The 16,612-nt window shown below is 39.2% G+C and overlaps 1 protein-coding gene and 1 long non-coding RNA gene across 2 annotated transcripts; both read right to left on the minus strand.

The window, feature by feature from the left end:
* Positions 1 to 1,573: 1,573 nt before the first annotated feature.
* LOC132839535 (ubiquitin carboxyl-terminal hydrolase 42-like) lies at positions 1,574 to 10,397 on the minus strand. The gene is made up of 19 exons (XM_060860569.1): positions 10,201 to 10,397; positions 8,083 to 8,328; positions 7,770 to 7,979; positions 7,574 to 7,684; positions 7,384 to 7,483; positions 6,949 to 7,016; positions 6,700 to 6,770; positions 6,422 to 6,504; positions 6,151 to 6,262; positions 5,889 to 6,029; positions 5,670 to 5,776; positions 5,430 to 5,577; positions 4,738 to 5,337; positions 4,483 to 4,550; positions 3,465 to 4,373; positions 3,093 to 3,355; positions 2,845 to 3,009; positions 2,728 to 2,764; positions 1,574 to 2,628 (listed from the first exon to the last, which is right to left on the minus strand). Coding segments are annotated over exons 2-18 (3,396 nt in total). The 5' UTR covers positions 8,321 to 8,328; positions 10,201 to 10,397; the 3' UTR covers positions 1,574 to 2,628; positions 2,728 to 2,762.
* A 1,623-nt stretch (positions 10,398 to 12,020) lies between these two features.
* LOC132839628 (uncharacterized) lies at positions 12,021 to 15,993 on the minus strand. Its single transcript, XR_009647743.1, has 4 exons — positions 15,795 to 15,993; positions 13,965 to 14,042; positions 13,596 to 13,810; positions 12,021 to 12,315 (listed from the first exon to the last, which is right to left on the minus strand). It is a non-coding gene; the product is annotated as an uncharacterized LOC132839628 (long non-coding RNA).
* Between the last annotated feature and the right edge of the window lie 619 nt (positions 15,994 to 16,612).

Here is a 16,612-nt window from a genome sequence, read left to right on the forward strand (position 1 = left end):
GTTCATGCATTCATGACTTTTGTACTATTGTACTATTGACTTTTGGACTATTGTAATGCATTACTAGGTGGTTGTCCTGCATATTTAATAAATAGGCTACAGTTAGTCCAAAATGCAGCTGCCAGGACAAGAAAGTATAATCATATAAATTTTATCATCTCTACACTGGCTACCTGTTAAGTTTAGAATTGATTACAAACTGCTGCTACAGTACAAGGCTCTTAATGGTTAGCTCCCATGTATCTAAATAGTCTTTTAACATGTTACAATCCTTCGTGCTCTCTGAGATCACAAAACTCAGGACTTGAATTGAATTGAATTGATGCTTGCCTACAAAGCAAAAAATGGACCAGCTCCCTCTTATCTCAAAGCCCTCATCACTCCTCACACTGCACCTCGCACCCTCAGAGCCACCAGCACTGCTCGACTGGTTCCACCATCTCTCAGGGTAAGAGGTGAGTATATTACAAGTCTATTTTTTTCTGGCACTAAGGTGGTGGAATAAAGTTCCCCTAGGGGCCCGGATAGCTGAGTCACTGGCTATTTTCAAATGACGGTTGAAGACCTACTTATTCATGATACACTTCAACTAGCACTAACTTCTCTGTTTGTCATATATATATATATATGTGTGTGTGTATATATATATATATATATATATATATATATATATATATATATATATATATATATATATATATATATATACACGTATCGCTCTAGATAAGGGCGTCTGATTCTCCATGCTTGTTGCCCCCCACTTTAACATGAAAAGCTAGTGTTCATCACTTGTTGAGGGAAAAAAGGACAGACACAGTACCACATTGCCCTCTACTGTTCAACTGCAGCAATTACCACACATTCTTACTAATACTGTATTATAATATATTCTAAAATTGGCTTCTCATTCTCACATTATTATTATCTTATTGATACCTGGGAATAAAATAATAAAATACATTTAGTGCCACAATGTATCATGTGATCAAAATCAGCAGGACTGGTTTTTCTATACAACTTTACTTTTTTAAAATTGTTTTAAATCATATAAGCAAATGAAGGATGTTTCTGTTGTGTCTGTTATGCCTTTAATGTTTTAGTGAAACTCAGTCTTTGGTTACAGGATTTTATTCTAAGAAGCTATTTATTTTACTGCCATTGTCCCAGGACCAGTTAATTAACTTCCCCAGTAAATCACAGACCATATTCCCCAAAGCATAACTGGAATAAAAGACGATGTTTAATTGTGTCAGTTTTTCTGTGAAGCCATGGAGCTACAGTTAAGGTCCAACCGAAAATGGATTTTAAAGCTACTGGCTATTTGTATTATGAATATTTTCATAATCGTAAAATAGTCTTTTGAACCCATAAGTGGTAATTGGTTGCTGTCCATGAAGGAGCGCTTATAAGTTAAATGAGGCAAAGGATCGGTGGGGGTAGGTATGGGTGGGGACAGAAAACTGTGAAAACTCAAATTCAATGAGTAATAAATAAAATGGAAATTTTTACAAAAATGTCATTGTATTAACTATTGCACAACAAAGACTGATGAATAACAAGAGTGTTTTTGTTTGTTTGTTTGTGTGTTTTATTCAAAAGGTGAGAAAAGACCTCACCCTGTACAAATCCAAACACTCAACCCATCATCACATACCTATCCATTCATCCCAACAAAAATTTGTAAACATACTGAGAAAATATTACAATTGTAGACATTAAGGCCTATTCCCTCTTAATTAATACAGAATGTACAACATAGAATTTTTCAACATGCTACAGTAAAATGTAGGATTTTATTATAATCGTTTTCACTGATTTTTGTCAAACAAAGTGGGAAATATTTTGGAACATGGCCTACATTATGCTGAGTGGTTTTTCTAAAAGAAGTGTTTATACTGATCTCCTGATACAGGATTGCAAATTAATAACTGATAGTACAGTTTAACTTAAATTCACAGTATTTTTAACACAAAAGGATTAAAACTTACACTCAAAATCACCCACATCCATACATGATATAATGCAATGTACATTTTTCCTATGTGAAGAAATGTGGAAAAGTCGGTATAATGCCATTAGATGGATCCTGGAGTCTTCTGTTTAAAAGAAATGAAAAAAAAAAAAATGTGGAAAGTAGGCAGAAAATGTCAAGTGTGTCCAGGTTTACTGTGGTGTAAGTGCACACAAAGCACTAAAAAATCTGTTCTGTTGAGGACAGAAAGGTGGAAACGGTGACATCATAACTTCCAGCCGAGAGACAGTCTTTCAACTTTTATGCAGCATTTTAGTTCACTTTTTTCCATCATTCCCAGATACGTGTCCTTAAAGGGAGAATGTGTGTCATCTTCACAAGTGAGAAAGTCCTGAGTCTATGTCTGAGCAGCAATTTTGATGATAAAGCTCCAGGCTTCTTCTTCCAGTTTAAGTGTATATATTAATTTTTTCTTTTCTTTCTTTTTTTTTTTAATTGAGTTTCTTCAAAGTTCAGCTGTACAGCGTTGGTAAAAAAAATCCTTAACCCTAAAAAAATTTAAAGCATTTATGCTGCAAAAAATACAGTATGACTTTATTGAATAAAGCACCTTTACAATATTTAGTAAAGTGTAGTTTTCCTTTGTCCTCAGAGTTCTAGGGGGAAACAAAAACAAAATATTAAAACTAAGTACATCTTGTTTTATTTTGCCCCATTTAACATCCAAAAGTATTTTACTATAATCAATATCTCACCATAGGACAGAGGCAGATCTCCAGTATTCACTGTTTCCTGTGAAAAACAGCACTGCATTTATTTGGTTGCCTTGTAATGAGAGTAAGTAGCTCAAGAACAGAACAAAATGGACTTACATCTGCATGGCACAGGGCCTGTCTCTCCCATGTCTCCTTCACATAAGGAAATCTTCCTATTATTGTTAGAGGAAATATGGTTCACGTCTCCATATTTGATCTCTGCAACTACTTCTTTATGACAGAATCCTTGGACATATCCATTATAATGCTTAACAACATTACCTGCAGCAAGAGAAGTTCAGTCTGGAGCAGAATTTCACATCAAAGCAAATATTCCTTTAAAATCATAATGTCATGTTGAATACCTGAGTAACCACTGAGCTGGCGAAGATCCTCAATACATGGCAGCTTGGAACGGTGAGGAGATCTATCTCTGTCAGAGCTGCGCTGGTGCTTATGGCTCTTCCTCTCCACACCATTCCTGCCTTTCCAATCATGCCTGTCTGAGGACCGTCCCTCTCTGTGAGGTCTGTCCTCTGACTCATGCCTCCTCTTCTTCTTTTTCTTTTTTTTCTGTCGGCTGGAGCTGCTATCCTGGTTCTTAACAGACATGTCCCTTTCTGAACTCCTGCAGAATGTAAGAGGTATTAGTTACAAAAATGTAAAACTACTCTTGGGCTTGGAAAAGTATTTACATTAGGGACAGTTCTCTGTGTTGCAGGAACATGTTTACTTACCTGTGCTTGTCTTTATTTTTCTTCTTTGATTTTTTACATTTCTTGGCCCTGCGCTCCTCAGACATGCTGTCTTCACCAGACAAGCTGCGTTTTCTGGTCCCATGCCGGGGCAAAGGGCTAGTGGTACATGGAGACGAGGGCTTTGCTCTATTGCTGCTCTGCTCTCCATTGTAGTGGCACCTGTCACGACGGTCTTCCCGTGCATGGCGCAACATTAGTCCTCTATAATTGTGGCTTGATGAGCGGTGTGAATTCTGGAATCTCCTGCCCCGCTCCCAATCCTGTGACCGCTCGTCTCTGGCTCTTTTGTAGTGGCGGTCTCCGTGCTGGTAGGAATATCTATCCCAGTACCGAGCTGACTCTTTATCTCTATGACGACTGCGAGAGCGCTCCTTCTGTGGATAATACTCTCTCTCTGGCCGATGTCCATGTCGTTCTCTGCTCCTGTCCTTGAGCTCTCTGTAGTTGCGATGGTACTCCTTGTCTCTGTCCTTTGTGGCAGTAGAAACATGTGGCTGGTTTAAATCATGTTCTTGGTGCTCAACTAGTCTTTTTTGTTCACAAGCATTGGGTTTGCCTGACTGACACATTTCTCCATCTTCCTTGCTAACTGCACCCTTGACAGTCTCTGTCTCCATCCTGGGTCTTTCCAGTGATGTAAGTTCATCACTCCCTTGATGGATGAGACTGTGATTGCTTAGAGTGGACTCTGATGTTGCCTTCACTTGACTTGATACCTCTGTTAAGGTGGCCGGTGTGCTAGGTGTCAGTTCTGCTGGCTTAGCCAGTGCCTGGGTGTCTGTGCCTGGTGTGGGTACTGGGTGTGAGACATGCTGAGTGAGAGGGTCAGTGAGCGGTTTAGCGCTTTCCATGGAGTCTGATGGGGAGCGCATTCCCTCTGACTTAGAGCTGAACAGAGAGAATATAAAGTGATTGTTATTTCTTCTTCTTGCATAACGTAGTGTGCACCAGACTGAATAAAGATAAAGAGCTTGTGTGATTAGGATACATTGCTTACCTTGACACACTCTGGGAGTCTAAGTTAGTGTCACTTATGGAAGATTCAGAGACTGGACTGTCTGATGCCTTAACAAAAAAAATCATCATCCAAAGGATGTTAACATCCACACAGTCATTTCAAAATATTGTGTTTACAGCATTTAGCATATGTAGTGCAATGCATTGCTATAAATTACAACTATAACTAAAAGGCTTGTTTTCATTAAAATTGTAAATTATACAATTGAAAAGCAGACAAAGAGATGTTTCATACCTTGTCAGAATGTTTAAAGCCATTGACTTGACCGTGTCCTGACCCATTTGTACCCATGTGAGACTCGGAGAAGCTGTTAGATTCGTTTGTCTTATGCGAGTGTGAGCTTGAACTATTAAAGTGAGGACTGTGCATGCCATCATTCCCACTGGCTGCCTTGGCAACACCAGAAGGCTTAGAAGTACCATTGTCCAAAACTCTGCTCTCCTGGTCAGAGTCCTCAGATGATTCCTCATCATAGGGAACCAGGAAAGTTGAGCTGCTATACGAGGATGTGCCATTGACCTGCTTGGAGCACTGGAATTTTGAGGTAGAGGATGAAGACTGTGGGTGAGAATAGCTGGCTGATGATGAAGAGCTGCTGGATGGAGCTGTTTGGGTCCGGTTGCACCGCACCACCTTTCCATAGCTGACAGTAAAGCTCATCTTGAGCCTCTTCATGCCCGTGGGCTGGACATTCTGATTTGAAGCGGAGGATGGGGTGGAAGAGTAAGACACATTGGAGGTGGCTTTGCTCACGCTGCTGATGTCACTGCTGCTGGGCTTTGAGCTGTTGTGGTACTCCTTCGAAGAGCCGTTGCCATTGACATACGAGTTATTCTGTAAAATAAGTAAAAAAGTTACCTAAGGTAGATCTGACATTTTTTAATTTCTTGTCACTTAAAAGCTCTTAGTGCATGCTGTGGCTCTACCTTTAACATAGTAGGAGGGAGCTGTGGACCTATAATTGTTGAGGAGGTATAAGAATGCCCGTTTAGCTTAGGTGTTACTGGTCGGGGAGATGAGTGGCCTGGAGTAAAACCCTTCTGGTTAAAATCTCCATTTTTCAGATCTGTAGACCTAAAAAATAAATCAGAGTAGAACATTTTAACAAAAACAGGGACATCTCAATTAAACAGTGTATTTAACAAGCATTAATAACTCTAACATACCCTTGCTTGATGTAGAACAGCAGGTATGCTTGCTGGTTCAGCACAGATCGTATATCAGTGGGAGTCACTGATGAATCATTCATCTGATACCACTGGCCGTTACTTGCCTGAAACAAAGCACCACACATTTTCACATTAGTCCATCCATCAGCACCATTAGAAAGCTCTTGTTTAAGCTTGATCAAAGGCTGAGAGCTAAACATGTGCAGTAGGTCTCACTTTTACATAGCAGTAGTAGTGTCCGGCATAGCAGCTGAAGCCTGAGTGCACCAGCACAGCATACAGCCCGTAAATCTGCGGCTCTCCGTGAGACTGGGACATGTATGGTCGCAAGTCAAAGTACTCAGTGTATCTCACATCCTGTGTGGAGAATGAATTACAGTGCATCACATCAACAGATTTTTTTAGTGTTTATTGTACAATGATCTGTCACGATAAACAATTTTCCAAGTTTATTAAAACATTTACAGGAAATACCGACCTTGGAGATTTTGCCTCCATTAAAGTTGGCAAAGCGCTTCAGAGAGATAGTGAGCACATTGGAGTTGCGGTGAATGCTTAATCTTTTTGAGGCCTGAACAGTTTCCTTACAACTACAAGAAGAACAGAATGAATAAGACTTATATTCTAGACTTTACAGTGATAGACAGCATTATCTATTATTTTTAATGTAAAGTTCATGTCCTTATTATAGTCAAAGTTCTCATTATTATCCTATAAGTATGGGCTCAGAGATGCCATGTGACACTTACGTGCTGCACTTGTAGGCATTCTCCCAATCGAGCTGTTCAGCCTTAACAAACTGCTCAAAAGCCTTGAGAATAGTTGGGGAATTCTGTAAAACAGCACAAGGAAACATAACTTTAATTTAACACTGTGTTAAACAAAGTCCTATAGATGCTACACGAGGCCTGTATTGATCATGTAAGGACAAACATCTTTTCTGAAATAGATGGTCTATACAGTTCACTATAGTTCCAGCAGTAGTGCAGTAAACATTCGATAAGGGTATCAATTTTATTTCCCGTACCTTGATGTCCAGTGCAATATCCAAATAAGGATCAAATGTGTCTGATACTGCTTTGCAGTTCATACACTTCACTGTGGAAAAATAATTCAATTAGTCACTCAGTCAATAAAGTTCTCAGCTTTACCACATTTACAAACAGTGATACTAATAAAAAGTATATGCATATGATATGATTTTTAAAATCTAGCAGTTATCTCCATCATATAAAAACTAGTAGATAAATATATAAGTACATAATTGCCAACTCACCTCTGGACCTCAAAAATCCTCCAAATATCTGATGGATCAGAGTAGTAGCCTGCGTTTGCCTGTCCAATCTGAAAATTTTCATAAAACGCAATCAGATATAATGAAATTTTTGTAAACATCAAGTGACAGATTGTATGAGAGTTTTTAATTCAGTTTGGTGTCTTAGTGATTGATTACTGTGTAGTTACTAACAGAGATGAACAGGTTAAAGGCTAAACAGGTTTAAGTGGATCTACAATTTTAGTCTATTTTAACTGATATGTCGTATTTACTTTATGCCAGCTCTCTAAACTTGTCAGGTGCCAGGGCAGACACGTAATCATTAAAATACTGGGTATCCAATTGGTCTACATATCACATAAAACATACCACTGAATAGTCACTAATAATAAATCTTGCACCACACTGATTTAATTATTTTTTAAGCAGACTCACTTATTGTTAGGCAGACAGGACTTTTGCATAGCATCCACTGTGTACCGCAAGAACTCATGGGCATCTTCTTGATTCCCACACCGGAAATGCTTTGCTATCCCTACACCATGTAAAAGCAAATACATTAAAAATGCTCAAATCCAAACAGAAATAGTGTATTATTTTCATCTATCAGGAGGTGTATACTCACGTTTTAGTTCATGCAACACACCAAGGGGCTTGATGGCATTCCCCGAATTAGCAAACACCTGAATGGTGTGATTCTGCATGATACACAGCATGCAAAATTCAGGCTCATGACCTTTAAGGGAAAATACAGCAGTGATCAGAAACCCAGTATGCCAAATACATCAGAAATTGATGTAGCAAAATGTGTGATGACCCACATGTTTTGGAATGTTCTCTGGACAGCATGTAGTTAGCAAGTGGTGCAGTGTATGAAAGACACTGAAGAGCTGAATTCAGAAAACATGTGTTGCCCAGGTTCTGGAGACCTGCTCCAATACGATGGACTTGAGTCCATTTCAAGCTGAGGCGCTCTGGTGGAAACAGGATCTTTTGTGGCAGACTGATGCCATCGCCACAGCTCACGGCCACTGCATGACAAAGCAGACATAAGATGAGTTATATGCTTACCCTAAATAAAAGACAGATAAGTAGATATCCCTTGGTAGATGAAGTAAACCCTGAAGTATTTGCCTTGCTCATTTGGTCTCTCAGCAGGAAGTGTTGTGCTGCCTCCATACAAAGCAACATCAAGGCTGGGGGCCACACAGGTAGCCATGCTCCTGGAAAGCTCGGCTGTAGTAGAGTCGACACCCCAGCTGGAGCTGCCGTTGTCCAGGCCTCCAGAGGAGACAGGATTCAGGGAGCTGGAGTGCTTACACAGCGCTGACTCAAAGTCAGATTTCTCTGAAGCTTTGTCAACTATAGTCATCGTTCATTCTGCACATAAAGTCACATATGCACTTTATTCATACGTTATTCAAAACAGCCATACAATATCCATACCATTCATATGTATTTCATAAGTAACTGTACTTTTTTTTATATATATTTTGTTCATTGATTTTTCCACTGGTCATTTTGGATTTTGTTTTATTGTACTTTATTTTACCCTTTCTATTGCACCGACAGTCGTAAGTTATTCGTAAGTTATTCAAAATATTCATATGTATTTCATAAGTAACTGTACATTTTTAGTTTTATTTTTATAATATTTTGTTTATTAATTTTTCCACTGGTCATTGTACAGCTAATAACACGTATTTGATTTGTTTCTCTACTTTGCACAGCTATTTCGATTTTGTTTTATTGTATCTCATTTTATTGTATTTAATTTGAATTTTTCACTCCCCTTTCTATTTGATTCCTTTTTATTTACACCGACAGTAATAAAAAGCATCTCATTGCATGTCATATTTTGTATGACTGTCCATGTGATCAATAAAATTTGAAATGCATGGCATACATTCACTTTTCATAGAATATGATTTACACTAAATGAAATATGATGATTTTATTTCTTGGGCTTATGCAATACAGTTTTTGACGTTGTAAATCATGAGGCCAGCATTTAACGGATTAACAGAATGCTTCCTGAAAACGGGGATATGTGCACGTGCTTTCAGAGAGCCCTGTTGCAGACACAGCGTGTACACTGCTACGCTACCGGGGCACCACGTGACTTGCAGGAAACGCAGAAGGAATGTCGACATTTCCAAAACCTTGAACTTCAAACCACCAAACCGATGTTGTAGTTTACAAACAAAAAAATCGGGCCAACACTGGGAGATGTTCTTGAATCTACTGTATAACATACGGATAATTTGTGACCCACGAACTGTGAGGCTTTAGCTATGTTACAGAGAACAGGCAGCCTTACATCATCAACATGACTATGAACTGGCGCTAGTTCTGTCACAAGCTCATCATATAACGAGGGCACAGCATAGTATATGTCTGTGTACAGGTTCATTTGTTAAGTCCATTTTCACATGAAGACTTGATGTGTGCCTACGCAGGGTAGAGTTGTGGGAGAAGTGAAACCCTGGAGCTGCACCGCTGCCCTCCTCCAATTACAACTAGCATGTTATTGCCGCTAAGCTAACTCCGGCTTCCTGGGGACGGCACAGGCCTCGTGCTTATCACTACTAACATTTTGTTTTATTGACGAAACGCGGAAAAAAGAAAATAAAGAAAATTGCATTATACGTTGTCTCTGTCCTCTCGGCACTCAAATCTGCTCGTTTTTTCATTGTGCGGCCAACACCATGGTAAGGCACAAAAGTGTAACTGTTATACAAACCCAAATGTATACTACAGTACTATCATAGTACACAGCTTAATCTCGGCACTGCTGTACTTAACAGTAGGTCAAAATCAGTACGCCATCTGGTGGCTCATTATTTTTGACACAGTATCCAGTACTGTATTACGTTGCTTTGGACGTGTGGAATAGTACGAATGTGCGAGACAACTACCCCGCGCCGTGCTGCATAAAACCGAGTGACCCGTACATACAAATGCACGCTTTAAAAAGCGGAGGTTACATTACTGTGGTGTTCAGAAAGTGTGCGCTTTCTGAACACCTAGTGGACACCAGGATAGGAGGGGCACGAGGTTTAAAATTCGCCGGTGCGCTTTAGCACAGAAACATTAGCTTAGCTTAGCGTACACACTCCGCACCGACATCACAAACTCGCCGCACTAACCGGCCCTTTCTCCTCACCAGCAGGCACGCGAAAGAGCTACGCGGCGCCAACAGCTGTACCAACAACGACGGTGTATGATATTAAAATGAAATAACGAACATACCTGTGATTTTATTAATAATTATCTAGTTGTGTTTGTCCATTATAATATCCATAGAGCGTCCGGCGGTGAACAATGACGTAGTTACCCAACTGCTACATCCGGGTAACAGGCAGCAGGTTTCAACCAACCAGCACTAGGCCTGCGGTTTGCGTGTAGGAGTCTATCCGCCAAAATGTCCGACTATAGTATCCAGTGTTTTACTCTAGATGGACTCGTTGTTGTTTCTTTGATGACGGCATTTAATTTCTAAACACTATTCTTTCTGTGTGTGTGTGTGTGTGTGTAAGCCTGGGCAGTGAGTGATAGTGGGTTTACATGTGTTTACACAAACTGAGAAATCAGTGGTGTGTTATTCATTCATCCGGTCTGTGTATAAAACAGTGGTCTCATCAAGGTTTTAATGAACTTCATCCTAGGACAACTGAAATGCACTGCTCTCGTTTAAACAGGATGCTGACAGATGCATACGTTTAACAATTAAACTTAGATTTAAAAATTCTATTACATACACTTTAATAAAGAAAAGTTTAATAATATTTTGACACTATACTATCACTAATGCCAAAGCAGACCATCATAAATAGGCTGGTAGCCAAAATGAGTAAATTATAACTATGTTTGAACCTGCTGACACGGACTAAAGAAGACGCGTCTTCACTCTAAGAAAAAAAAAATTAAGACAGCTTGCATAGCACATGATGTCTGTAGCAGAATGTTTCTGGTTATGTTCTGGTTCATCATCTATTATTTACCACATAAGACCATAAAAGATCAATGACTTGAACTGATGTAGTGATATCACAAACTAAATGCTCTGTAACTGTGAAATGAATAACAGATTTGACCCAATCTGGTTTTGACCCAAATTTAGGGTTAGATACAGATTATCCTACAATTGTGGTGATCAGAAAAGCATCTCAGAATGCACAATACATCAAATCTTGATGTGCTACAACAGCAGAAGAGCACAATGGGCACACTGGCTTCTTCTAGCATGATAACACCATGTCAAAGTAAAATAATCTCAAAATTATTTCATGACCATAACAATAAGTACAGGGGGCACGGTGGCTTAGTGGTTAGCACGTTCGCCTCACACCTCCAGGGTTGGGGTTCGATGCCCGCCTCCACCTTGTGTGTGTGGAGTTTGCATGTTCTCCCCGTGCCTCGGGGGGTTTCCTCCGGGTACTCCGGTTTCCTCCCCCGGTCTAAAGACATGCATGGTAGGTTGATTGGCATCTCTGGAAAATTGTCCGTAGTGTGTGATTGCGTGAGTGAATGAGAGAGTGTGTGTGTGTGCCCTGCGATGGGTTGGCACTCCGTCCAGGGTGTATCCTGCCTTGATGCCCGATAACGCCTGAGATAGGCACAGGCTCCCCGTGACCCGAGGTAATTCGGATAAGCGATAGTAAATCAATGAATGAACAATAACTACACTGTTCTTCAGTGGCCAGATCTGAATCCAGTAGTACACCTGTGGATGTGGCAGAATGGGAGATGTGCGATATCTGTAGGAATTGTCATGCAATCTTGTCAACATGGACTAGAATCCCAAAGGAATGTTTTTGTAATTTTGTAGTATCCATGCCACAAAGAATAGAGAGCAAACAGAGGCCATCAAAGCGTGATCACATTTGTGACCGTTTTGTTTAATTAATTCTCATGTTGTAGTTTAAACTTTTGCCAAAGACATTTCCCTAGCCTGCTGGTTAGACCGAATGACCAAGACTATAGTCACACTGGCCCAGAGCTCAGGAAGTTTAACATTGCACAAATACCCATTTCCCACAATGAGCAAACCAAAAATATCCATCCATCACTGAAATATAAAATACTTTAATGTTTTAAAAGACAAAAGAAAAATTGTTCCCAGAAGTACATGCGGTCTTCATACATGCTGACAAATTTGACTAATGTTGGGACACAGGGACATTCCCAAAAATGAATAAAGGAAAACTATACACATAATATGCCAAAGTCACATAATTACTGGATAGTCAGTAGTTATTATAGTGATGACCTCTTTGGTGAAGTTTGCAGCTCACTGATCTGTCTTCTGAGTTGAATGATTTCCTCTTCTTGCTCAGAAATACTCAGTTGTAAATTATGGATTACCTGGAAATTGGAGCACATGTGCATGTTATTTTAAGTTATTACAAGTTATCATTTTATGGTAATTCTCAGTGCAGCAGGACTTTGCACAGTCAACAGACCTTTCTTCACCTTCCCTACAGCTGATTAAAACTGGAAATGGATATCCAACTTGTAAACAAAGCTTTACAAACAGAACAAACAGGAAAGGGTCCACACACCCTTGTTTATACACAATTTCCAAAGGCCCAAGCAGAATAAGAAAAACATTCACAGCCTGTCACTGAAGAAAGGTTTCCATCATCACGGAACATCTAAATAAAATACACCGGCCATCGTTAATCAAACTGGATGCAGTTGAGTTTTGTTGTAAATCATTCGCAGGAGCATTTACAACAGAAATTTGGTAATCATGAAAATGTAGTTTGTAGAAAACATTTCATAGTCTTGGAGAAACCTGTTGTATGTGTAAATTTAGGCAAATGCAGATTCAACATCCTCAATTAATTGGCTTTGAAATACAGATTACACCAAGTTAAAATTGCTTATTTTTCATTTTCACACAATTTAGCAAAAAACATTTGTGAACCTGGAGATGCATCCCAAATCATGTACTTAATCACTGCCATATTATAAATAGCATGTTCGTAATGACGATTTATCTTAAAAATGCACCTATTCAACCAAAAAAAACTGAAATTTGACACTTCATGTACTCAACACTTGCATCTTTGTGTACATGGTGTCAGATGTGCATGGCTAAAAGGAACAGATGTTTTCAAGATTACTGATGACACTTTGGTGGACATCTTACAAATGTCTTAAATTAGCGCACAGGTTGGGCTAATGCTACTAAAGCTAGCAGCTTCACATTATGTGCATTTTACAATATAAAAAAACGTTAGTGTCCTATTTGAAATGAGAATACTCTTAAAATACATATGCTAGACAGAGGAATAGTAGCTTAGGAACGATATTAATGACTTCAAAGAAATTAAAGAAATACAAATCAAGCTATAGTAATAATTAAAGAGGAGCTAGTCAGTCATGATGCACACTGTAGGCAAGAATATACTCTTACACAGGCTCTGTTCATACATTTAAATTTCCTATCTGGCATCAATAAAGTCTTATATTCGCTATCCATTCAGACTGCAGCTACTAAAAGAATCCTCATGCTTGACTGTTACCTTGACCTTTAATGTGGTGGTGTGTTTTCAGTGAAGCAAAACATGATGAACCATGTCAAATTTAATTTTATTACATCATATGCAAAATGTAGAAGCCCTTGCAGGCACACGTACCATGTCTTTGTTGTTAAAGCGATCACTTTGCAGTAGTTGGGATGCAATTGGTCACAGTGTGGGGTCCAGGTTGGTCAGCAATTTAATTCTCAGACAGGAGCATTCAGATCTTCCAGAAAATTCCCCCCTCTCAGACCTCCAAGTGTTTGCACACACTCCATCTCTGTCCCAAAGGGCTGGAACAACTTGACACGATCACCCAACACTGTACATATCTGACAGCGAACAAAGGAAAGATTCTTCGAGTTTAGAGAAAACAGCATATTCTGGTGTCTACTACATGGCAGTTCAATGATCCATTCCATATAAGAGTGTATTAGTATAACCAAGTTTAATCATTTCAATATGTACAAGAAAGTAGTTTATTACCTTTGAGTCATAATGAGAACACTGCACTTGTTCTGGATAAGCATAAACAAATGTGCTCACTCCTGTAGTGTGAGAGGACTACAGGACTGTGAACAACAAGAACATAAACTCAGACTACAATACACAAGCTGAGATGACAAGACAATAAAAAAAAAAATGAAATAGAAATTCAAATCTCATCGGTGTTTACATTTATATGAGAATTGGAAGGTAGCTGTTCGTTTTCATTCACCACAATATCAGTAAGTCAATCCAAAGTCACCTATTTTTACATGGCACTCATGCTCTTGCAGGAAAATATTCCTTGGCTGTAGTACAAAAATAATAAACATTTTAATTAATTTGCTGTTGCAGCACTGTGACATCATTACACTTTCAAATAGATTAAAATTTTCCTAAAAGAATAAATATTTACATGCATTGGTAAGTTTAGCAAGTTCTCTTACAGCACATGTTGGCTAACGGAAACATGAAATTTTAAGAGATCTCTTGCAGTCCGTCCTGCTTCCATGCCTTCCTGTCAGTTTGAAACATTCTTCACTGAACTCTCTGGCCAATGTGGTGTTTATCCACAGAACTGCAGCACTTGACTTTGTTTTTAATTTTCATACCATTCTATGTCAACTCTACAGACTGTTGTCCATAAAAATAGCCAGCAGTTTCTCTAATACTCAAACCAGTCTGTCCGGCACCATCAACCATGACAGAGTCAACATCAATGACATTTTTTTTATCGATTCTCACACGAACATTGAAGCCCTTGGCCTGCATTTGCAGGACTTTGTGCATTGTACTGCTGCCACATGACAGCTGACTGGGTAACTGCATTATTCCGTTTTTCCACCTCACATACCCACAATTCTACATGAATGTATAGTGCTGCTCTTTACTACAGGAAATGTAGTTATGTGCTCTTGGAGTAAAATCCAATTCAATGCATTGTACAAGTCAGGTTGCTGAGGCATAACATCTTCATCCATCTGTTCAATTCAGAAAAACCTTTGACTCTGCTGTAAGAAGTTGAAAATACAGTATGATGAAACATTTAGCTATGACACATAGATAAGAATAAGGTGCTAGTAGTGGATAAGCACCATGACGATCAGGGAGGTGTTCTGTATATGAGTAATGTTTTTATGTTATGAACCAAATAAAACTCAATATCAAGACAAATCAATTGTGTCCCATACACAATGGGCTGTTTGTATGGCACAATTATTTGACTGGCAAGTACTCTGATAGACAGGTGGTATTTTTTGAGGTGCAAGAGAAAATATAGGTCCTGTATTTGCCAAAAATACTGACGTTATTTCCTGATGCTTTTCTATACTTAACTTTGAGAGTGCAAATTCTCAAACCTCTCCTGGAATCTGGTGCTTAAATCACTGTTTTGTTTTTTTTTGCACTCTCAAACATGGAAAAGCTACTTTAAATGAATGAGGAGTCCTGAAAGTGTCTCGGATAAAAGTGCTTTCCTCACTCATTAATGAGCAGCGTGGCACAATTTGTTTCACCTCACAACTGGGCAAACAAAGCAAACATGCAAGCAGACAGAGACGGTCCTCCACCTGGAAGACCAAAAAATTGAAGTTTTGGCACAACGAGGAGTTTCCTTACATAATAAACAAGGAGGGCCATATGATATAATTGGGTCTTTTAATGACCAGATATAATAGTTTGGTTCTCCCAGTGCTGTATTTTACTGATAAAATGTTTTTGTTTTAAAACAAAGAAAAAGAAACAAAAAAAAAAACGCAGCACACCCCACATTAAAAGCTACTTAGACAGCTAGGCTACTACCGGCTTAAATGAGCAACACAGCCCACATACCTGAAAGTTCAGCAGTCGTTAAATTCACTACAAGAGCACACCGAAGGAAAACAAGCCACACAAAGGGGCAAAAAGCAAACTAGGAATGAACAAACGGATCATGGAATGTTACACACAAGAAACAAATAGCAAAACTGCTACACGCTAACTACACGAAACTGCAGCTACTGCCAGCCGACCAGTAAGGAATCAAACCGGACGTGACGCAGCCCGGAGACTGCCAGTCGGCTTTTACATAGAAAGTGCAGCCTGCTAATTGGTAAACACGACTGTCAATCATTCATCCACCTAATTCCGTTACATAAGCATGCCTGTTCGTGACATAGCTAAAGCCTCACAGTTCGTGGGTCACAAATTATCCATACGTTAAACATTAGATTCAAGAACATCTCCCAGTGTTGGCCCGATTTTTTTGTTTGTAAACTACAACATCGGTTTGGTGGATTGAAGTTCAAGGTTTTGGAAATGTCGACATTCCTTCTGCGTTTCCTGCAAGTCACGTGGTGCCCCGGTAGCGTAGCAGGGTACACGCTGTGTCTGCAACAGGGCTCTCTGAAAGCACGTGCACATATTCCCGTTTTCAGGAAGCATTCTGTTAATCCGTTAAATGCTGGCCTCATGATTTACAACGTCAAAAACCGTATTGCATAAGCCCAAGAAATAAAATCATCATATTTCATTTAGGGTAAATCATAAAATGTTATGAAAAGTGAATGTATCAAATTTTATTGATCACATGGACAATCATACACAATCATGACATGCAGTGAAATGCTTTTTACGACTGTCGGTGCAATAGAAAGGGTAAAATAAAGTAC

Source organism: Tachysurus vachellii, chromosome 2 (genome assembly GCF_030014155.1).
Source record: "Tachysurus vachellii isolate PV-2020 chromosome 2, HZAU_Pvac_v1, whole genome shotgun sequence".
Classification (NCBI taxonomy): domain Eukaryota; kingdom Metazoa; phylum Chordata; class Actinopteri; order Siluriformes; family Bagridae; genus Tachysurus; species Tachysurus vachellii.